At 44.7% G+C, this 23,371-nt stretch overlaps 1 protein-coding gene across 1 annotated transcript in view; it reads left to right on the forward strand.

The window, feature by feature from the left end:
* The window catches only part of SGSH (N-sulfoglucosamine sulfohydrolase), a 99,612-nt gene that overhangs the window by 3,261 nt on the left and 72,980 nt on the right, over positions 1-23,371 (forward strand). The window contains exon 2 of the mRNA XM_077459596.1: positions 11,465-11,625. Coding sequence (XP_077315722.1) covers positions 11,465-11,625 — 161 coding nt within the window. The remainder of the gene's footprint in view (positions 1-11,464; positions 11,626-23,371) is intronic.

Raw genomic sequence — 23,371 nt, forward strand, 5'->3', positions numbered from 1 at the left:
CCGGCGGCGCACTCCCGATGGCAGGGCGGCAAATTTAAAGGGACGTACATGTACGCCCATTTGCCTGCCCGTGCCATTCTGTCGACGTACATCGGCGTGCGCTGGTCGGCAAGTGGTTAATATAAGAATTCCAGTATACTGTATATTCCATAGCTTGTAGATGCTATAACTTTCACACAAACCAATTAAATATACACTTATTGGGATTTTTTTTTAACCAAAGACACGTAGCAGAGTAAATTTTGGCCAAAATTTATTAAGCAATTTTTTTTTTTTTTATTGGCTATGTTTTACAGGAGAAATGTTCAGTCTTTTTATTTATATAATAAAAAATAAGAAACCCAGTGGTGACCAACTACCACCAAAAGAAAGCTCTATTTGTATAAAAAAGAAAAAAAGATATACACTTTGTTTGGGTACAGTGTTACATGACCGTGCAATTTACAGTTAAAGCGGGAGTGCACCGAAAAAAAAAATATATATTAAAAGCCATCAGCTACAAATACTGCAGCTGCTGACTTTTAAAAAATGGACACTTACCTTTCCTGGAGTCCAGGATGTCAGCAGCCAAAGTCGATCAATCGCTTGGCTCTCGGCTGCTGCTGCCGCCGCCATTCTCGGTGAGGGAATCAGGAAATGAAGCGTTACGGCTTCACGTCCCGGTTCCCTACTGCGCATGCGCGTCCTAAATGGTCCCCGCTATCTCCTGGGACCGTGTGTTTCCCAGGAGACAGCGGGGGGTGTGGGAAGGGGCGTGACTCCCGTGGGAGTCAATTCCTTGAAGTGGGTGCAGATACCTGTATTATACAGGTATCTGCACACCCCCCTCCCCCCCGAAAGGTGCCAACTGGCACCGGAGGGGGGAAGGAATCAGATAAGCAGAAGTTCCACTTTTGGATGGAACTCCGCTTTAAAGTATCACAGTGCTAAATAGAAAAAAAATGTAAATAGATACCAAACATGTCAAGCTTTAAAACTGAGCACACCTGGGCAATGGTGACAAAGCAACATCAATTTTACTATCCATAGGCAGCACTTTAAAAGCCTTTACAGATTACCCCTTTAGATTTACACAGGAGGGGTCTGATGCTAGAAATGCTGGCCATAATCTGATGTTTGTAGTGATTCCACACATGTATGGGGCGTTTGCGGTTTGCACACGTGCGGAACTGAGGCTTGTGTTCACCTTGCAGCGCGACTTACAGACGTGACCTGCACACGACTTCAGCAGCGACTTGCAAAACGACTACTGTATAGAAGTCAATGCAAGTCGCCTGAAGTCGCCCCAAAAATAGTACAGGGACCTTTTTATAAGTCGGAGCGACTTGAGTCACTCCTATTAGAACTGTTCCATAGTACAGAACGGAGCGCGACTTGTCAGGCGACTAAGTCGTCTGACAAGTCGCGGTAGTGTGAACGGGCACAAAGTGTACATGTTTGTTGAAAATAATGCCTCTAAATACCCTTTTTTTCAGATCTCTTGTGGCCAGTCACATGACTCCCGGCCACTCTCCTACTCTGATCTATGGGCTTTATCAGAAGGGGCCAAGATCCCCCTCTTATGTCAGCGGGGGAGGTCAAATGACCGCTGTGCTGACCGCTCAGTCCCTCCTGCCATAGCCCTTAGCCCTTGTACACACGGTTGGACATTCCGACAACCAAATCCATCAGATTTTGTCCTTCGGATTTTGTCCGACGGACCTTGTCCGAAACTGTTGCATACACACGGTCGGACAAAGTTGTCGGAAAATCCGATCTTTCAGAACGTGATGACGTAATTTCGTTACGATGGGACTATGTTCAGGCTAGTAACCAATAGCTTTGATGTAGGAATTTGATCTGAGCATGCGTGGCACTTTGTCCGATCGGAATTCTCTACACATGATCGGAGTATGTCCGATCGGAGCAGTTTGTCGGAAAATATTTCTGGCAAGTTGGAAAATTTGGTCCGACGGATATTCCGACGGAAACAGTCCGATGCATACCACACACAGTTGGAATATCCGACAAAACGCTCCGGTCGGACACATTCTGTTGGAATCTCCGACCGTGTGTACAAGGGCTTAGATGAGGGAAGAGAGCAGCTAGGAGCCATGTGACCAGCCAGAAAATATATATATAAAAAAAAAAAAAAAAAAAAAAAAAAGGTATTTAGAGGCATCATTTTCAACAGGCATGCACACAGTGGGGTAGATTTACTAAAACTGGAGCACTTAGAATCTGGTGCTGCAGTGCATGGTAGCCAATCAGCTTCTAACCTTATCTTGTTCAATCAAACATTGACAATAAAACCTGGAGGCTGATTAGTTTCTATAAAAGTGAAAAAGTTGCCCTACTAATAACAATGTGAAAAGAAATATATTAAATCAGCAGCTAACATCAACAACCTAGTATAATTGTATGACAAAAAATATAAAAAATAAAATTTTATTTTTTATATGATTCGTTTCTGTGCAGAGGTGAGCCTAATGCAGGCCATACACGGTCAAATTTCGAACAACTTTTCTTTTCAAAATCAGAAAGTTTGTTTTTTTGTGATCCGATGGTGCCTCCATTGATTTTCAAAATTTGGCCGACCAAGCCTTCAATTTCACCTCATGTTGCTACAGAAAAGAATTTTCGTGGCCGGGAATCTTCTTTCGAAATTTGAAGCGTGTATGGCCGGCCGGCACTTTCCAGCTTTAGTACATAAACCCCAGTGTCTTATGGCTGGATAAAAGAGAGGGACTGGTAGTGAAATTCTTTTAAGTTTACTTTGCTACTAATAGTGGCGGGGGGGGGGGGGTGAGATGGCTCACACATACATACATACATACACACACACACGAGCTGACAGGCAGGGACAGAGGGGAAGAGAGGAGATCAGCGGATGATGGAGGAATGTAAACTGACCACGGTAATCAGGGCTCAGAAGCCTTGAGAACCGTGGTCAGCACACCAGGGGGGGCACAGGAACAGCCAGATATTTTACAGCTTAGAAAGGGGCAGATTAGACGCACTCCGCTGTTTAACATGCTATAGGGAACAGTTTTTGTTTGTCTTTTAGGGTTACAACCACTTTAACACCGCCAAAACGTTGGTAATGTAGAAAATATGGAATAAGAAAACCCAGTTTTTCCCCATAAGAAGCACACCTGTATAGAACTAAGATCAGCTAGTAAAAGTGTTTACCCTGAAATGCGAGGAGCACAATCATTGCACAATGTGCTAATTCAGCACCAGAACAGCAAAACACTGAATACTTGTTGCGACATAAACCACATCTTTTACATAAACTTAAAACAAACTTGTACTTCTCCATTCATTGCTTTGGTTGGCTAATAATGTAGAACTTTATGGAGAGAAGGTTGCCACTGAAATTACTAGTTGTTTCTCTGGCCTTAGTACTTGGAGTCACTCACCTGGAATTTGTACACAGCAATTCCGAGAAAAATGAAACATCCTAATCAGCACATGTGTGCTGGGACAGTGGTTAAAGCAGTATTAAACCCAAAAGGAACCATTTATTTTATTGCAGTTTACCAATTCTTTCCTTTTTTAGGTTTTCTTTCTTCTGTTTTCATCTGGGGATCCAGCAAGCAAGTCTGTATTGTAAAAACACTAGCTCTTCAGCAGAACGTGTCAGTTTACATAGATGAGGAAAAAACCTGTCATATATATGAAAATTAGGCCAGCAGCTACAAAAACTGTAGCGGCAAACTTTTAATAAACACACTCACCTTTTCTAGGATCCAGCGCTGTGCTCATCCGAGGGGGTGCTGGGGACTGTCTTTGGCATCTTAACAGTGGGCACCTGTCTGTCACAGCCGGCTGCCCACTGTGCATGCGCAAGCCGTGCTGCTCATTTTGAATGGGATCTGTGATGTGTACCAAAAGACTGTGGGGACTCGGGAGGGAGGGGAACTTCTGCTTGGATTGCCTAGGCGATCAGATTGGAAGTGGGAGCGGGTACCTGTCATAACCAGGTACCCACAACCCCCCCCCCCCCCCCAAACATGTGGCAAATGTTAAAGAGGAAGGGGGAGGAGGCCTTAAAGCGGAATTTCCTCTTTTGGGTGGAGTTACGCTTTAACATTGCCAGGTGTAATTAAAATAATCTGCTTTTATTCATGCAAAATTTTTATCCCAAAAGGGAAAACAAGACTGATGTAATTGATTATAAAGTGTGAGCTGGAGTTTGGCTTCATTTTGTTAGTATATCTAAATCTACCAATACATTTAACACTCACCTCCCCCAGACTGACAGTGTGGCTGACTGCTGTGCCTCCTGTTCTCATTTATCCAGAATTGTCTCACTAATACTGGAGGTTTGTTACTGGCCAGATCACCAGGTAAAAACAGAGGGGAAAAAAAGCCAAAGAATATAAAACTAATGCAACCACCTCATCTAATGACTGGTAAGCTGCAATATATTACATTTTTGGTTTCGGGTTTAATATTGCTTTAACCTCCCTGACGGTATTCCCGAGTCTGGCTCGGGGTGGATTTTTCGTACCAAAAGCGGTAACCCCCGAGCTACACTTGGGATCGCATCGCAGGGTCCAAGTACAACTTACTTACTTTGTCCCAAGGATCCTGCAGCTGTGTCTCTGTTCGATCTATCACAGTGCCGAGCTCCTTTCCCTGCGAGCGTTGTGACGCTTGGGGACAGAGAACAGCGCCAAATTCAAAAAGTGAAACACACACTATACATACAGTACACTGTAATCTTACAGATTACATTACTCTATCAAATCATTCACATCCCTTTTGTCCCTACTGTTCTTTCTGCCTGGAATCTGGAGATTGTCCATAGCAACCAAAAAGTGTCCCTTTACATCAAAAGCGGTTTTAGACCAGCTAGAAAACAGCAATAATACATTATAATCACTCGCAGAACTGAGAGATAGTGATTTGTGGGGAAATTCATCATTAAACACTGAATGTAATAACAGCGACAATTCTGCAACTGAGAAAATTTCCATGTTTTTGATTTGATTACATTATTGAATACTTTTTTATTATTATTATATTACTATTTGTTATAATTATTCATAGTTAAAGCGGAGTTCCACCCCCCCCAAAAAAAAAATCGTGAATGTGCCTAAAAAAAAAAAAAAAAAAAGTGGATTTTTTTTTTACTCACCTCTAAATGCCTGTTGCTAGGGGGTCCCTCATAGCCTGCCTCCTTCAGTGCCTGGGCTCTTGACGTCACTTCCCCTCGGCGCAGGAAGGGCTCAGCTCTGCCCCCTCCCTCTTGTCAATCATCTGGGACACGTGACAGGTTCCAGATGATTGCACGGCCAATCACGGCGTGCGGTGCCGCTTGTGCAGTGGGTGTCCGGTTGTGAAGCGACAGCCAGGCGCCCACAGTTACAATGGCGGCGACGCTGAACGGAGGGGGAGATGAATGGGGCTTTGATCCCCCGCATCGCTCGACTCTGGGACAGGTAAGTGTCCGATTTATTAAAAGTCAGCAGCTGCAGTCTTTGTAGCTGCTGACTTAAATTTTTTTATTTTTTTATGGAAACCCCGCTTTAATTATACTATCATTTATGATTTCGTGTTTTAACCATTTCAATACAGGGCACTTAAACACCTTCCTGCCCAGACCAATTTTGAGCTTTCAGGGCTGTCGCAATTTGAATGACAATTGCGCGGTCGTGCTACACTGTACCCAAATGAAATTTTTATCATTTTTTCCCCACAAATAGAGCTTTCTTTTGATGGTATTTGATCACCTCTGTGGTTTTTATTTTTTGCTAAACAAATAAAAAAATACCAAAAATTTTGAAAAAAATATGTTTTTTTTTTGTTTCAGTTTCAAAACTTTGTAAATAAGTACGTTTTCTCCTTCACTGATGGGCACTGATGGGGCTACACTGATGGGCACTGATAAGGCGGCACTGATGGGCACCAATGATGTGGCACTGATGAGGTGGCATTGATGGACACTGATATGTGGCACTGATAGGCGGCACTGATAGGCGGCACTGATAGGCGGCACTGATAGGCGGCACTGATGGGTGACACGGATGGACACTGATATAGGCGGCACTGATGGGTGACACGGATGGACACTGATAGGTGGCACAAATTGGCACTGATAGCTGGCACGGATTGGCATGGATGGGCGGCACAGATGGGCATGGATAGGCGGCACAGATGGGCATGGATAGGGGGCACAGATGGGCATGGATAGGCGGCACAGATGGGCACTGATAGGCAGCACAGGTGGGCACTGATAGGTGGCACAGGTGGGCACTCATAGGCGGCATTGGTGTTATACTGTACTAATGGATGCCAATCAGTGCCAAACAATAATGCATGCCAATCAGTGATGCCCATTGTGGGCACTGATTGGCATCCATTATGGGCACTGATTGGCATCCATTGTGCTGACTGGCATCCCTGGTGGTCTAGGGAGGATTACCTTTTTCTGGGCATCCCTGGTGGTCTGGTGGCATCCCTGGTGGTCCAGTGTGGGCATCCTCGGGGGGGCTGTGCTGATAATCGATCAGCACAGACCCCCCCTGTCAGAGGAGCAGCCGATCGGCTCTCCTCTACTCGTGTCTGACAGACGCGAGTGAGGAAAAGCTGATCACCGGCTCTTCCCATTTACACTATGATCAGCCGTGATTGGACACGGCTGATCACGTGGTAAAGAGTCTCCATCGGAGACTCTTTACCGAGATCGTAGTTGCCGGGTGTCAGACTGACACCCCGCAACAACGATCGCCGTGATGCGCGCCCCCGGGGCTCATAATCCTGATCACGTCATATGACGTCCGGTCAGGATTATGCAACCACTTTGCCACCGTCAATTCCCTATAGGGCGGGCGGCAAGTGGTTAAACTTTATAATACCCGGGATGTCTACTAGACTCTTGTTTGGACAGATTTAAGTGAGTTATTGCTAGGAATTACAGGCCTACAATATAAAACGCTGCAAAAGAATTGTACCGCTTTGAACATCAAAAATCTGAAATAATCATACCGCCAGGAAGGTTAAAAAAAAAAAAAAAAGAGTTGAAGCACTTAGAACAGCCAAGCCACTCGCACTTTAAAATGGAGAGTTCAGCGATGTGTTTTCTTTTAAAATGAACCTTGAGACCCCTACTTCTTTACAATGGGCATAAGCCATACTAACCCCTTGGCCTTCAGTCCAAACAGGGTGTCTTATTGGCCAACAAGACATTTTGTTTGGGAAGGGTGTAGGTACGTGTAGGTTTTATGGCTTTGTTTGGGAAGGGTGTAGGTACGTGTAGGTTTTATGGCTTTGTTTGGGAAGGGTGTAGGTATGTGTAGGTTTTAGGGCTTTGTTTGGGAAGGGTGTAGGTACTGGTAGGACTTTGTTTGGGAAGGGTGTAGGTACTGGTAGGACTTTGTTTGAGAAGGGTGTAGGTACTGGTAGGACTTTGTTTGGGAAGGGTGTAGGTACTTGTAGGTGGTAGGGCTTTGTTTGGGAAGGGTGTAGGTATGTGTAGGTGGTTGGGCTTTGTTTGGGAAGGGTGTAGGTATGTGTAGGTGGTAGGGCTATGTTTGGGAAGGGTGTAGGTATGTGTAGGTGGTAGGGCTTTGTTTGGGAAGGGTGTAGGTACGTGTAGGTGGTTGGGCTTTGTTTGGGAAGGGTGTAGGTACGTGTAGGTGGTTGGGCTTTGTTTGGGAAGGGTGTAGGTACGTGTAGGTTTTAGGGCTTTGTTTGGGAAGGGTGTAGGTACTGGTAGGGCTTTGTTTGGGAAGGGTGTAGGTACGTGTAGGTGGTTGGGCTTTGTTTGGGAAGGGTGTAGGTACGTGTAGGTGGTAGGGCTTTGTTTGGGAAGGGTGTAGGTGCGTGTAGGTGGTAGGGCTTTGTTTGGGAAGGGTGTAGGTACGTGTAGGTGGTTGGGCTTTGTTTGGGAAGGGTGTAGGTACGTGTAGGTGGTTGGGCTTTGTTTGGGAAGGGTGTAGGTACATGAAAGTGGTAGAGCTTAGCACTGAGGGTGTGCAGATCTCGTACTCCAGGTCATGTAATCAGAGCATCCATAAAAGAGTCATAGCAAATAGGGCACAACAAAGGCCAAGAGAGGACAAAAAAGCAAACCAACATCCTAAGCATACCAGACATTTTCTGGCAATGCTGAAGATTTTCTGTCGAGAATGAAAATAAAAGGGTAATAAATCTGAGCCAAATGTGTGGGCAAATGTATGATAAATGCAGACTGGGAAATCTTTATATGCTCTTAATTCAGAGTAGAAGATTAAACAAAGTCAATGCGTAACAGTCACCGCTTTTTAAATATCACAAATGATACAACAGAGTTTCACAAGAAATGTTTCCAGAATGCAGATGTTAGTGAATGGTTTAGGTGAATGCTAGTGTTTAATGACAGTGAATGGTTTTGATTAAATAATATACAATATTATACATAGAAACTACTATACATTAGTAGTTTGAAGCTCATTTTAGAAATGTAATTGAAGTACACAGGCCATATGTAACGTGCCCTTTCTCCCTACCCCTCCTGCTGATCCCAACTGCTGCTCCTGCCAGCAATCTCTGCTCTGCTGTAAAAACAAATAAACTTCAGAACGGGGTTTGTAAACACTGCTCAGTTATGTTTCAAAAGTACATCCTATCAGCTACCATAACAGTTTTATGATCTTCAGTGCACCTCATACTTTGGAGCATGATTTTTTTTTTCCTGTGCCTTCATGAGCATTAGAGCTACATGGGCCCCAGATGGGCCCCTTGATGGAGTGTTACCAGTGTCTGACTAGGAGATCTTACTTAAATTTTTAGACCCAGACACACATACTGAGGTCAGTTAACCTAGCAGCATTTCTTGGATTGTGAGAGAAAACCATGTAAGCTTAGGGAAAACATGCAAACTCCATGCAGATAGTGTCCTAGGTAGTGCTCAAACAAAAGCAAAATTGGATATCCAAATCAAGAATGGTGCTGCCCCCACCTATACAGTTCCACTAGGGTGCATCTAATAATAAAAGTATTCAGTCCACTCCAGGCGTTGCTGCTCTTTCTGAAATCCTCTGGGTGGCAGACAAATCTATAGAGTACAGAGCAAGAGAGAGCGCACACCAGCCCTAGTGCATTAACGTTTATTAAATCCAATAAATAAATAAAAAGCCAAGTTCACACTCACATGTTGCCGATATTGTTATGACATTGAAATCAAGAGCCTCCACGGCTGCCTCATCTCCCGATCCTCCTGCTCCCTATAATGGCTTGCAGCGGGGGTAACCAGGCATTCAGTTCTCTATCCCTCTCTCTGCGTCTCACACGCACGGACCAGCCGGCTGTGGATGACGTCACTCGCAGCCAGGGTGTTTCTGGGCATGTTCCCTCCCCCCGATTAGAAGCTCCCTGTAATTGGTGCTAGCGAGGAGGGTTGGGAGGGGATTTGCATATTTAAATCACAAACAGACCTTAGGGCGTCACCTGAAGAAGGAGGCCATGCCTCCGAAACATGTAGTCACGGAAACATTCTGATATACAGCCGAGGAGTTAGCACACACGCCGAGAGATCCTCCCCCTGGCCGCGAGTGACGTCATCCACAGCCGGCTGGTCCGTGCGTGTGAGACGCAGAGAGAGGGATAGAGTATCCATAACAAGCAGGCGAACTGAATGCCTGGTTACCCCCGCTGCAAGCCATTATAGGGAGCAGGAGGATCGGGAGATGAGGCAGCCGTGGAGGCTCTTGATTTTAATGTCATAACAATATCGGCAACATGTGAGTGTGAACTTGGCTTTTTATTTATTTATTGGATTTAATAAACGTTAATGCACTAAGGCTGGTGTGCACTCTCTCTTGCTCAGTGCTCAAACAAAAGATCTTATTGCTGTTAAAGAGGAAGTAAACCCTGATGAATTTACTTCCTCTTTTTTTCCCTGCAAAGGTAAAGCATAATGGACTACTATGCATCGCATAGTAGCCCATTATGTGTCACTTACCTGACACAGGAGCCAGCGAAGTCGCGCTGTCCCCTGTAGTCCGCCGCATCCATCTTGCTGGTGGCGTCTCGCAGCTCCGCCGCTGTCATTCGGCGAAGCCGCGATGACGTCACTCCCGCGCATGCGCACGGGAGTCGACAAATGCGGCAGCTCCATTTTTGGAACTGCCGCGTTCAGTGCGCCTGCGCGCCGCTGTCTACGGCGCATGCGCCGTAGACAGCGGTGCCCGTTTTCGGGCAAATATCTCCTAAACCATATAGGTTTAGGAGATATTGCTTGGACCTACAGGTAAGCCTTAATCTAGGCTTACCTGTAGGTCAAAGTGGTTTGTAAGGGTTTACAACCACTTTAAGCAGAGGTGCTTACCATTAAGGACTCATTCACTCCGGATTGAAGACCTGCACACCAGGTGTTTTACATGTTTTTATATGTCTGGGAGTGGTAGATGTTCCATGCAGCCACCACCAGCAGCTGCTTAAAAATGACAGCTCTTCTAACACAGCCAAACACTTACCCTATATCTGTATCTCTCGATATCATGCTAGCCTTATCAGATACTAATCTAACCAGCTGCCAATACTTTCATAGCTTTAAACACTTTTTATTAAAGTGACTGTAAGGGTTCAGTTAAAAAAAAAAAAAAAAACATGTCATACTTACCTCTACTGTGCAGCTTGTTTTTCACAGAGTGGCCCCCCAACCTGCTCTTCTGGGGTCCCTCGGTGGCTCTCGCACATCAGATAACCCAGTGGAAGAAGCGCTCTCCCAGGGGCTCTTCCAGGGGGCTCTCCCAGGGGGTTACCCTGCGGGCACGCTCCCGTGTCCAGTATTCGGCGTCCATAGAGGCTGAATGCTAGACTCAGCCCGACCCCCGGCGCCCACATCATTGGATTTGATTGACAGCAGCGGGAGTCAATGGCTGCGCCGCTATCAATCTATCCAATCAAGAGCCGAGAATCCCGGGCAGAGAGACAGTGCGTCCCCATGGGTCAAGTTCTAGGGCTCAGGTAAGTAAAATGGGGGGGGGGAGGGCTGGTCACTGCCAGGTGTTTTTTCACCTTAATGCATAGGATAACCCCTTTAAGTTTTTTTCTTTAAAAAAAGGACATATACAAAACTTAACATTCAAAATGAGATATATATATATATATCTCCTCGGTTTGCGAGTAATGCGATTAACAAGCGTTTTGCAAAACGAGCACTGTATTTCTAAAAATTCTAACTCTGTTTGCGAGTGTTGTCTTGCAAAACAAACAGGATTCAGGCCAAAAGCAGTGTGCAGTACCACTTTTGGCCTGAATCCTGTTCGTAAATAAAATCCCATATTTTGGGTTGTCCCCCAAGGAATACCCGTGATTTACAGGGATTTCCTCTCACTTCGTGTTTGGCTATGGGACAGGAAGTGAAGGAAAATCTCTGCAATGGTGAAAAAAAAAAAAACTGACGGGTTATATTCCCTTACTCTATCCAAAAGAGAAAAAAAAGCCTATAGTTCTGCTTTAATCCTTTTTTTTTATATATACTTGTTTTAAGGTGATGATGCTGGCTTTGAGATGGATGTGTATAACAACACAGCCATTCAAACTCCTCATATGAAAGAGCTGTCCAAGAGGAGCCTAATCTTCAAGAATGCATTCACCTCTGTAAGCAGCTGCTCTCCTAGTAGAAGTGCTATCCTGACAGGTCTGCCTCAGGTGAGATCTTGCAATTAGACAAATGTGTCTGGTTTTGTGTTTACCATAATTTGACATTTTAACAGCTTCAGCCCCGGAAGATTTTACCCCCTCCCTGACCAGAGTACTTTTTGTGATTCGGCACTGTGTCGCTTCAACTGACAATTGCGCGGTTATGCGACGTTGCACCCCAACAAAATTGACGTCCTTTTTTTCACACAAATAGAGCTTTCTTTTGGTGGTATTTGATCACCTCTGCGGTTTTTATTTTTTGTGCTATAAACAAAAAAAGCAAATGTTTTGAAAAAACACTATTTTTTACTTTTTGCTATAATAAATATTCCCCAAAAATATATTTAAAAAAAACATTTTTTTCTTCAGTTTAGGGCAATATGTATTCTTCTACATATTTTTGGGTAAAAAAAAAAAAAATCGCAATAAGCGTATATTGATTGGTTTGCACAAAAGTTATAGCGTCTACAAAATAGGAGATCGTTTTATGGCATTTTTATTATAATATACAGGGAATAAAATTGAACAAAGGATACAGATTATGGAGACAATCACAATAAACATCCAAAAGAACAAAAAGAATGTCATCCTGTCTCCAATAGGGATTACAGCAGTAATCAACTCTGATACTAGAAAAGTACCGATTATCACAGTATTAGGGTGGGATTATAATGGGGTACAATTGCAATAAGATGACATACAATAAAATAATATAGGATACAATAGTGGAAAATAAACAGAATAAAATAAAGTAAAATAGATGGGGTTATCAGATGGATATGCATCAGTAGTCTGTTGATTGTCATTGAGTAGGTAGTTACCATTAAATCATTAAGTCATCAGTGGGTCTCCCTCCAAATCTTCCACCCTGCATCAAACTTCTTACTAGCCAGTAAGGACTCATAGATTTAGTGGTTTTGTATAATTTCAAGTGTTTTGCCCTGTACACACGGTCGGACATTCCGACCACAAAATCCGTCTGAATTTGTCGGATTTTGTCTGAAACTTGTGTTGCATACACACGGTCGCACAAAGTTGTCGGAAAATCCGATCATTCTGAATGAGGTGACGTACAACACGTACGTCGGGACTATAAACGGGCCAGTAGCCAATAGCTTTTGTCTCTTAGTTTATTCTGAGCATGCGTGGCACTATGTCCATCAGAATTGTCGACACACGATTGGAATTTATGCAATCAGATTTTGTTGTCGGAAAATTTTAGATCCTGCTCTCAAACTTTGTGTGTCAGAAAATCTAACAGAAAAAGTCCGATAGAGCCCACACACGTTCAGATTTTCCGACAACATAATCCAATCGGACTTTTTCCACTGGAATTTACGACCGTGTGTACAGGGCATTTCAGTTACATTCAGTACAACATTGGATTTCCTATTTTTGGTTATGAGTGATCTGGCTGCTTGGAATATGTGTGTGACCACTGTGTGAAAATGTGTGGGGAAAGCCATTCCAGGATCTGGACGAATGAAAATTCCAGTGATCATAGAAATTAATCGAAATATGCTGTGCCAAAAACTGGTTAGATGTTTACAAGACCAGAAAATGTGGATAATGTTCCCCACTGCCCCACAACCCCTCCAGCACAAAGGGGAGTTAGTCTGGGAAAACCTTGACATCCGGTATGGTGTAAGGTTCCATCTCAGAGTTATTTTTTGGGAAAGCTCCCAATGATTAACACATTTGGATGCCTTGTATATCGTGTTAAGGGCAGTTTGCCACTGTGATTGTGAGAAAGTTTTCCCTAATTCATCTTCCCATTTCTGATAAGGGGTGGATTTAATAAAGGTAAGTTTGTGCTGGAAGAGGTTGTAGAAGAAGTTGTAGAAAAGGGGTATACCTCTAGTGGATGTAGATGGTGTTGTGTAAAATTGCCCTGCTGAGTCGTGTAGGTATAGATGGTGGGTTTTAAGGGATTTTAGAAAGTGGGATATTTAGTAGTATTTATATTCATCTTTGAGCAGGAGATTATATTCCGTTTGAAGGAAATGAAAGGTCTTAAGGCAGTCGTTGTGAATTAAGTCAGCGATATGCATAATTCCTTTCTTAAGCCAGTCTGTAATTGTGATGTTGGGATTAGCTTTTGTTAGTATATCGATAGGGATAAGGACTTCAGTTGCTTTATTGGGTGAAAGTGTAGAGCCGCAGAGGTCTCTCCAAGCCATTAGTGAGGCTTGAATGGTTAGGGGAAGATGTGGTAGGGGGAAAGATTTCCACCTATCTAGGAACAACAAAGAAAATAGGTCCTTAGTGGGACTCAAAGTTTGTTCACCAGGGAGCGTCTGATGCGTTTGCATACCATACTTTGAGCTGGGTAAGTAGAGATGCATGGTAGTAGTCCCACAGATCAGTGAAGCCCATACCTCCTGCAGATCTGTGCTTGATTAGCAAAGCTTTAGAACATCTGGGTCTTTTAGAGCTCCAAACATAATGCTTTGGGAGGATATTCAGTGATCTAAGGTGTGTAGGTCTAAGGGGAATTGGGAGTGTACAAAATATGTACAAAATCTGAGGGAGTAAAAGCATTTTAAATGTGGCAAGGTTACCTGACCAGGTTAGCTCAACCTTGGCCAGGCGTTTGGTCTCTTTGGATAGTTTGTCTATCAATGGTAGATGGTTTGCGTAAGCTAGTTTGCATGGATCTGCTGTAAGTTGGAGACCTAGGTAGGATATACTGTCTCTACTCCATGAATAGGGAAAGGACGCTTTCAAGCAAGATTGAACGGAAGGAGGAAGGTTTATGGGTAATATGACTGACTTTGTGTTGTTTACTTTATAGTATGATATTTTACTGAAACAGTCTAGTACAGTGATGGCGAACCTTGGCACCCCAGATGTTTTGGAACTACATTTCCCATGATGCTCAACCACACTGCAGAGTGCATGAGCATCATGGGAAATGTAGTTCCAAAACATCTGGGGTGCCAAGGTTCGCCATCACTGGTCTAGTATGTTGTGGGCATGAAGGAGATATTTGCATGGCGAAGTTATAAATAGTATGTCACCCGCAAACAGATTTATACTGTGGGAACTTGAAAGGAGAAGCACTTGATGCCTGTGTGTGACCTGATTTTTTCCGCTACTGGTTTGATAAGGAGGTTGAAGATTGAGGGGGTCAGGGGGCATCCCTGCCTTGTCCCATTAGAAATATGAAAAGGTCGGGATAGACAGTTTGATGCGTAGACCTGTGCAGAAGGCGAAGAATATAGGGCTAGAATAGCAGAGAAAATGGGTCTTTCAAAACAAAATTTACTAAGGGTGTGTGTCATGTAACCCCAGTGTATCCTGTCAAATGCCTTCTCCGCATCTATAGAGAGGAGCAGAGAAGGCACCCGACAGGATCTTGCGTGGTGTATGATATCAATAACTCTAGGCGTGGCATCAGATGCTTGTCTTCCTGACGTGAAGCCTGATTGATCAGAGTAGGTAAGATATGGAGAAGTCTATGGGACAAGATTTTAGCATAAAGTTTAAAATCTGTGTTTAAAAGATGGGGCAAAAGTTAGAGGGAGTATCAGGAGCCTTGCCTGGCTTAGGAATGGTGACCACATATGCTGTAAGCATCTCAGAGGGAAATGGAAGGAGGCTACAGCCTGAGAGAAGACCAATTGTAATGTGGGAGCTAAAATAGCAGAAAAGGTTTTATAGTAGTCGTTTGGTAGAACATCAGAACCTGGGGATTTGCCACAAGGAAGTGTTTTGATTGTTTTTTGTGTTTCGGCCTCTGTGATTGGTCATTAATTGTGTTTGGGTCAATGTGGGGAGTTTAATGTCTGCCAGGAAGGATTGAATAGCTTCATCTGTGGGTTGGGGGGTGCTGGGGTCATTTTTGATATTATATAGGGATGAGTAATAGTCAGCAAAGGTGTCTGCAATGTCCTTGGGACTAAATATTTTACTGTGTTCTGTCGTGCGAATTAAGTAAGGTATTTTTGTGCAGGATTTTTGCTCTTTCAGGCGACGGGCCAGAAACCTGCCAGCTTTTTTACCTGTGGAATAGTGAGCCAATTTCAATGAGCTAATATATTTTTCATTTTGTTCTAGGAGCAGAAATCTGAGGTCAGATCAGAGCTTGATAAGCTTGTTTGCTAAGTTAAAACTAAGTGTGTCTTTGTTTTATATTTCTAGAGACTTAATGTCACCTAATAGGCGGTCAAATTTAAGTGTTCTCTGTCTTTTAAGTCTTGAGCTAGTTTGTAGTAGAATGCCCCTAATAAAGGCCTTGCGGGCGCGCCATAGTGTACCCTGTTTCCCCGAAAATAAGACCTAGCATGATTGTTGGTGATGTCTACAATATAAGCTCTACCCCCCCAAATAAGCCCTAGTTAAAGTCCTTGTAGGTCATATTTTCAGGGAAGGGGTTATTTTAAGGGAAACAGAGTAGGGCTTATTTGGGGGGTAGGGCTTATATTGCAGCCATCACCGGCAATCACGCTAGGTCTTATTTTCGAGGAAACAGGGTAGTGGGGTTAGACACCGATTCTGTGTTTAAAGTGAAGAACTCTTTCAGAAGATTGGTCAAGGAGGTCACATGAACGGGTGTTTGAAACAAACTAGAATTACCTCTCCATATGTAAGCCAGGTCAGGGGCATTCTCCTCCACCACTGTAATAGAGACAGGTGGTCTGAACATGAAATGTCATGAATGGTAGAGGAGGCTACCGCTTGTAACAAGGTTCTGTCTACAACAATCATATCTATACGAGAGTACGTGTTGTGTCTGGAGGAGTGGAAGGTATAATCACGCTTGTTAAAGTGTTGACACCTTCAGACATCATAGAGATTCTCAGCGTGGAGAGCTGATTGCAGCATAGGCAGGGGCGTTTAGATTTAGTGGTAGTGTCCACACTGTAATCAGCTGTAATATTGTAGTCCCCGCAAATGATTACAGCACCTTTCTTCACCCTTGCAAGCTTGTTGAGTGTCCGTTTTATAAAACGTAACTGGTAAGTATTAGGTGCATATAGGTTGAGTATCGTGTAGGTACGGTTGTTAAAGTCTCCAACAAGGATTATGTTCTTTAGGTATAAAGGCAACAGAGTCACTGATGACGATGATAATTCCTTTTTGTTTTTGTGGAGGTGAGGCAAAAAAATATGTGAGGGTAGTTTTTGTGTTGGAAATGAGGTGGGCTTAGAGGCTAAGAAGTGTGACTCCTGTGTGCATACTATATCTGCGTGTAACTTTTGGCTTCTTTCCGTAGTGTGGACCTTTTTGCTGGGTGGTTTAGTCCGCATACATTAAACAAAATTATGTTAAGCACCATGGGTGAGTAGTGAAAATGATAGTAACAATACCTCAGGGAGGTTAAGACGTTGCAGATCTGGATGAGGTCTCACAAGTTGCCCTTGAAGACGTATCTCGTGCAGCACTTTGATTGTAGAGTCAGAGTCCATCTCAGATAGGATAAAGGGGAAAAAGAAAAGACAAAAGCAAAAACAATAATAAAAATCGAGTCATTTGGTCTGTACCAACAAGGTAGAAAAGGAGATTCAAATGTGAATCTGATGGCAGTACCACTGCACATGTCTCAGAGGGGGAAATGTGAGTATTAAAGTCTCAGGAATTAATAGGAATTTTTGTAGAGTAACGTAGTTTGGAAGCCAAGGTATTACGGTTTTGTGTTTTTTGTCTCTCTTTTTGAGAGAGGCCACTTGCCAGGTATTCTGGGTTTCTATTTTAGATGTGGAAGGTAGGCCTTCTTTGTTTTTTTCCGGAAGAATGTCCCAGGCCCGGAGTAGTGCAAGACCCTCGTAAAGGTTGTTTATCATGGATGTGTGATCATCCTCCGTGACAGTCAGTTTAGCTGGGTACCGCCAGAAATAGGCTATATCATGATTGTGATAGGTAAAAGGGATTTATGTATCTGCATAGTGAATTGCGAGAGATCAGCAAAAAGTTGAATGGAAGAATATTTCTCGGGTGGTTGTTTATTTTTGCGGAAGGCCATCATAAAGTGCTCTTTGACCTGGAAAAAATAGACACGCATCAGAACATCTCTTGGGATGTTGTCCAGCAGGTGGGACGGCTTAGGGGGGCGGTGGATCCTGTCTATAACTAGATCAGAGTCAGACAGGTCAGGAAGAAAAGCTTTCATGAGGTCCTGGGCATATTGTTGTAACTGCACAGGAAGTGTAGATGATTCAGGGACACCTCCAATTTTTATATTGTTTCTCCTAGACCTGTCCTCGAGGTCCGCCACTTTTATTTTCAGCCATGACACCTTGTCACGTTGGTCATTGCGGGCATCTACTAATGAGTTGTAAGAAGAGGCAAATTCACCCATATTCTGCTCCACATGATCAATTCTTCCCCCCAGTTCATGTACTTCAGCTTTAAAAACCCTCATGCACTCCAGCATATCAGCATGGAGGGAGCTGCGTAAAGAGACAAGCATATCCTTTACATGGTTTCGGATATGGATTGATTGGCCATGGGGAAGGAGTTGATTGCCTCAGCCAGCTCCCTAGTGTCATCCATGGAGTCCTACCATGTGCTCACCTTATCATCACCGATGTCTGACGCCATTCAGGGCTTAAACTTAGCTGGACTTCGAGACAGCAGTGTGGATGCATCCAGGGAGTGGTGGATAGAATGTCCTTTTGAGTCTGAGTTCAGCGTTGCAGAGCTGGAGCAACTGGATGAGGCCTGACGAGGTGCCGCTTGCGCCATCTTGGATCAGGCCGCGTGCCGCCGCCGGAAAGAAATGTAGGAGTTTGTGAGGTTGCGACGATCCTTTGCGCTTCTGAGGCATCCCAGTGAGACTGTGGAGGTGTGAGCCTTTTGGAGGTCCCTCGGCATGTAGCAATTTGTTGCAGGCATCGAGCTTTCTGCTCGGTAGCAACTCCCCCCTATATATAATAATTTTTTTACTAGTAATGGCGGTGATCTGCGATTTTTTTTTTTTTTTTTTTTTTTTTTTTTTATCAGGACTATGACATTATGGGGGACACATCAGTCAATGTTGACACATGTTTGGGACCATTGGCATTAATACACAAATCCCCCTCCCCCCTCGTTTTTTGAAAATATCTGCCTTAAAAAACCAAGGAATCCTGGACTCATCTCAGAAATATATCATAACCTTCTCAATCACACTGAAATGACCAAACTCCCATACATGACCAAATGGGAACAGGAAACAAATCTCTTGCTTTCTTCTCACGACTGGGACATTTGTATTAGCAATCTACACAAATGCACGAGATCAATCGCAGTCAAAGAGACAGCACTAAAATTATTTACCAGATGGTACTACCGTATATACTCGAGTATAAGCCGAGATTTTCAGCCTCTTTTTTGAGGCTGAAAGTGCCCCCTCGGCTTATACTCGAGTCACCGCTGTCTGACTGCTCGATCAGCGTATCGAGCAGACAGACAGCGGACATTCTAAAATTCAAAAGCCGCGCCTCCGCCTCCGCCTTCGCCTGTGATAGGCGGAACACTGAATTTCCCAGCAGTCAGTGTTCCGCCTATCACGGACATCCGCTCATCCTCGTACTACGGACGAGGATGAGACGATGTCCGTGATAGGCGGAACACAGGCTGCTGGGAAATTCAGTGTTCCGCCTATCACAGGCGAAGGCGGAGGCGCGGCTTTTGAATTTTAGAATGGCCGCCGAGAAGAGCGGTGATCCTGGAAGGACGGAGGAGGCTCGGGACGGCGGCTCAGGACGGCGGCTCGGGACGGCGGCTCGGGACGGCGGCTCGGGACGGCGGCTCGGGACGGCGGCTCGGGACGGAGGCTCGGGACGGCGGCTCGGGACGGCGCCTCGGGACGGCGGCTTGGGACGGAGGCTCGGGACGGAGGCTCGGGACACAGGCTCGGGACACAGGTAGGCTGGACACAAGGCTGCACGGACATACACACAGGGATGGATGGATGGATGGACACACACACAGGGATGGATGGATGGATGGACACACACACAGGGATGGATGGATGGATGGATGGACACACACACAGGGATGGATGGATGGACACACACACAGGGATGGATGGATGGACGGACACACACACAGGGATGGACGGACACACACACAGGGATGGACGGACACACAGGGATGGACAGCCATATCTCACCCTCGGCTTATACACGAGTCAATAAGTTTTCCAGTTTTTTGGGGGTAAATTGGGGGCCTCGGCTTATATTCGGGTCGGCCTATACTCGAGTATATACGGTATATCCCAGTAAAATTACATTCAATATACCCCATAACACCTAATACATGCTTCAGAGGCTGTAATTCCCTGGGCTCATTCTCACATATCTTCTGGGATTGTTCCAAAATTACATACATATGGAAACAGTTAGAAAATTTTGCCTCAGTGATCTCAAATAAAAACATAAAACTAACCCTACAGAATTGCCTCCTATATGCCCCTATTCCCTCTCTTTCCACTTACAACATGAGATTGATTCATACAATATGTGTCGCAATTCATTGGCTAATTGCTTTTCATTGGAAATCGCATTCCGTCCCCTTGGAGAACCTCAAAATCAGAATTAATAACATTAATCTGATGGAAAAGATATTCCATACCACACAGAATTCCACACATTTATATAGAAAGAAATGGGAACCCTGGTTTAACCACTCTACCTCCTTTTTTAATACTCCCTGAAATTGGGTCTCTTATACATGATTGTCTATGGTTTACTGCACTATTATGGCTCTAGCCCATCACTTTACCAAATGAAAACACAAACTATTGCAATATATATGCACTGTATTTTGTAAAAAAAATTTGTATCTATGGTGATTTTCTATGTTTGTCTTGATATACATTGCATTTATTATATTATATCTATGTTTACTCCCTGTACTTTCTCTATGTACTAAATAAAAATCGTTTGTAAACATAAAAAAAAAAAAAAAAAAAAACAGCAATCAGTGCTATACAAATGCATTGATTACTGTGAAAATGTCACAGGCAGTGAAGGAGTTAACCACTAGGGTGCGATTAAGGGGTTAATGTGTTTCCTGTTTGTGTTACTAACTGAAGGGGGGAGGAGACTGTGTAGGGGAAGAGATAGATCGCTGTTCATACTCTGTATGAACAGATGATCTGTCACTTATCCCCTCAGAGAACTGGAAACAGTGTGTTTACACACACAGATCCAGGTTCTCCATGTCTCAGCGGTGATTGCGGGAGCCCGGCGTTGATCATGACCGCCGAGCACTCGCATTGGCTTGTGGAGCATGCAGCGGACATGAGCGCGTGCCATCACAGGGCGAAGTGATGTAACATAACGTCGCTTTGCCCAGCCATGCCATTCTGCCTCAGTAAAACTGTGGGGGCTGGTTGGCAAGTGGTTAATGTACAGCTTAAACAGGATGTAAACCTCAAACATGAAATATGAACAAAGCATATCCCTCTATAGTGTCTCAATCTAGAGCACAAAGTGTTAGTTCTGTCTGTTGCATTGTTCCTCTGCTATCAGCATGAATCACTTGTGACAAGTTTTCCTGGCACCCAAAGAAAAATGGTGATGGAGAGGGATCTCCAGCTTATTGGCAGGCTCAGCTTTGTTCCTGTGAGATGTGTTGGGGGGGGGGGGGGGGGGGTGGTTTCTCTACCCTTCAAACAGCTCTCAGGGATCTCCTCACTGAGCTCTGCAGAGTGTAACTTTAGCTCTCCGTCCCCTTTTTTCTGAACTCTCAGACAGGCTTATAAATGTAGCACTTTGAATGGATGTGGAGAAAAGAAGACTGCAGATAAACAGGTACAACTTATGTAGGAGAATTTGTTTCAGCTCTGTGTATTACGTGAGGCCAGTCACTTCACTGGGTATGGGTATATGTAAGGGTTTACAACCACTTTAATCACTTGATGGAGGAGCGGTTCAGCTCTCGTTCTGGGATGACTTCATATGACGGCCGCTCTTGTGTGCTTGTGGGGGTTGCTGCGCCTTGTTTCTAGGACACAGCGCAACCCCGATCTTGGCAAAAAGCCCTTTAACCATGTGATCGGCTGTGCCCAATCACAGCCAGTCACATGTAAATGCGGAAGTATAATTTATCGGTTCACCTCACATTGACTGAGTGTATGATGAGGAGAGCCGATCAGCGGCATCTCCTTTATAGGGGAGTCCAGGAGAGGTAATCAGGGCACTGATTATCAGTGCCCTGATTACAGTAAAGCTCCAGCAGTGCCTATCAGTTACACCAATCAGTGCCCATCAGTGAAACCTATCAATGCCCATTAGTGATGCCAGTCAGTGCCACCTATCAGTGCAGCATATTAGTGCCTCCTCATCCGTGCCACCTAATCAGTGCCGCCTCATCAGTGCCACCTCATCCGTGGACATCAGTGAAGGAGAAAAATTACTTATTTACAAAATTTACTGGCAGAAATTAAGAAAAACTTTTTATTTTTCCCCAAAAATTTTTTTAGAAAAAAATCAAAAACCCAGCAGTGATTAAATACCATCAAAACAAAGCTCTATTTATGTGAAAAAAATTATAAAAATTTTATTTGGATTCAGCGTTGCATGACTGCGCAATTGCCATTCAAAATGTAACAGCGCTGAAAGCTGAAAATTGGCCTGGGCAGGAAGGGGGTGAAAGTGCCCATAGGCAAGTAGTTAAAGAGTTTTAGCATATACAGTTGCTACCCAAGCCATATTGTAATTGAATATTATTAAAAAGTACCTTTCCTTTTCAATCTGTAGTTATCAGTAAAGTTTAATGCAATATGGCTACCTGGAGGCTTTCTATACACCATTATAGAACTTCCCCAGAAATTTAATTTGCTGCTTTTGTGATTGACTCACTGATTTTTCCAGAAGTCTAAGATACAAGTTAAATTTAGGCATCCGTGGGGGCGTGGCCTGAAGTGCAATGGAGTAGGACATCTGCAGTAGGAGCTCCGCTCGTCCACACTCCTGCAACCTCCATCCTGCAACATCCTGCCTCGGTACTGTACCTGGACGTCCCTGCCTTCTCCCCCGCAATACCCCTGGAGCCATCCGCCCGTTCGGACGCCGCACGGAGCCGCTCCGGTAGGATTTCGCCATTCGGGGACTGCCTGTAGGAAAGTCCGCGGCTTTGGCCTAGGCGCCGGAGTGGCGGCTATCTTGCTATACCCGGCGGCGGCTCTCTCGGGCCTCCTTAGCCCTCTAAACCACCCCAGAACCACCCTGCAGCACCCCTGGCTGCCGGATCGCCCTCGGCCGTGTGTGTGGGGCCTATTTTTCTGATAGCAACCGGTGGGACAGTCCGCGGCTTCGGCCTGGTCCCTGTGCCGGCGCCCATCTTGTTACACCCGAGGCGGCCTCTACAGACCTCTATGACTGCCTTCAAACTTGCATCTCTCTGCTGTGGCCACCAGATTTCTTTCTACCACCTGTGAAGTGCCCCTTTACCTTACTGCGACTGGTGGGACAGCCTGTAGGACCGGCCTGGGCCTAGGAGCAATGGCCATCTTGATACACCCGCTGCGGTCCTGTGCCCGGTGATCTGTGACCCCATGACCACCCTGTCCCCGGTTCTTTCCCGCTGTAGCCGCTGATCTTTTCGGGCACGGTCCATAACCTTAAATGCGGCACTGTACAGTCATTGTGGGCAGGGAGATTTAAGAGGTTGGGCTAATACACAGCGGCCATCTTGGAACGCCCCGTACCACTTCCGGACCATGTCCCCACCTAAAAAGTCAGCCGAGGCCACTGACAAGCTTGTCAGGTACCGCTGCCATGAGGAGGAGCACCGGGTCAAAGATGGCGTTGGTGCTCCCTCT

This window comes from Lithobates pipiens, unplaced genomic scaffold (assembly GCF_037356315.1).
Source record: "Lithobates pipiens isolate NorthernLeopardFrog02 unplaced genomic scaffold, aLitPip1_a1.2 Scaffold_28, whole genome shotgun sequence".
Lineage (NCBI taxonomy): Eukaryota > Metazoa > Chordata > Amphibia > Anura > Ranidae > Lithobates > Lithobates pipiens.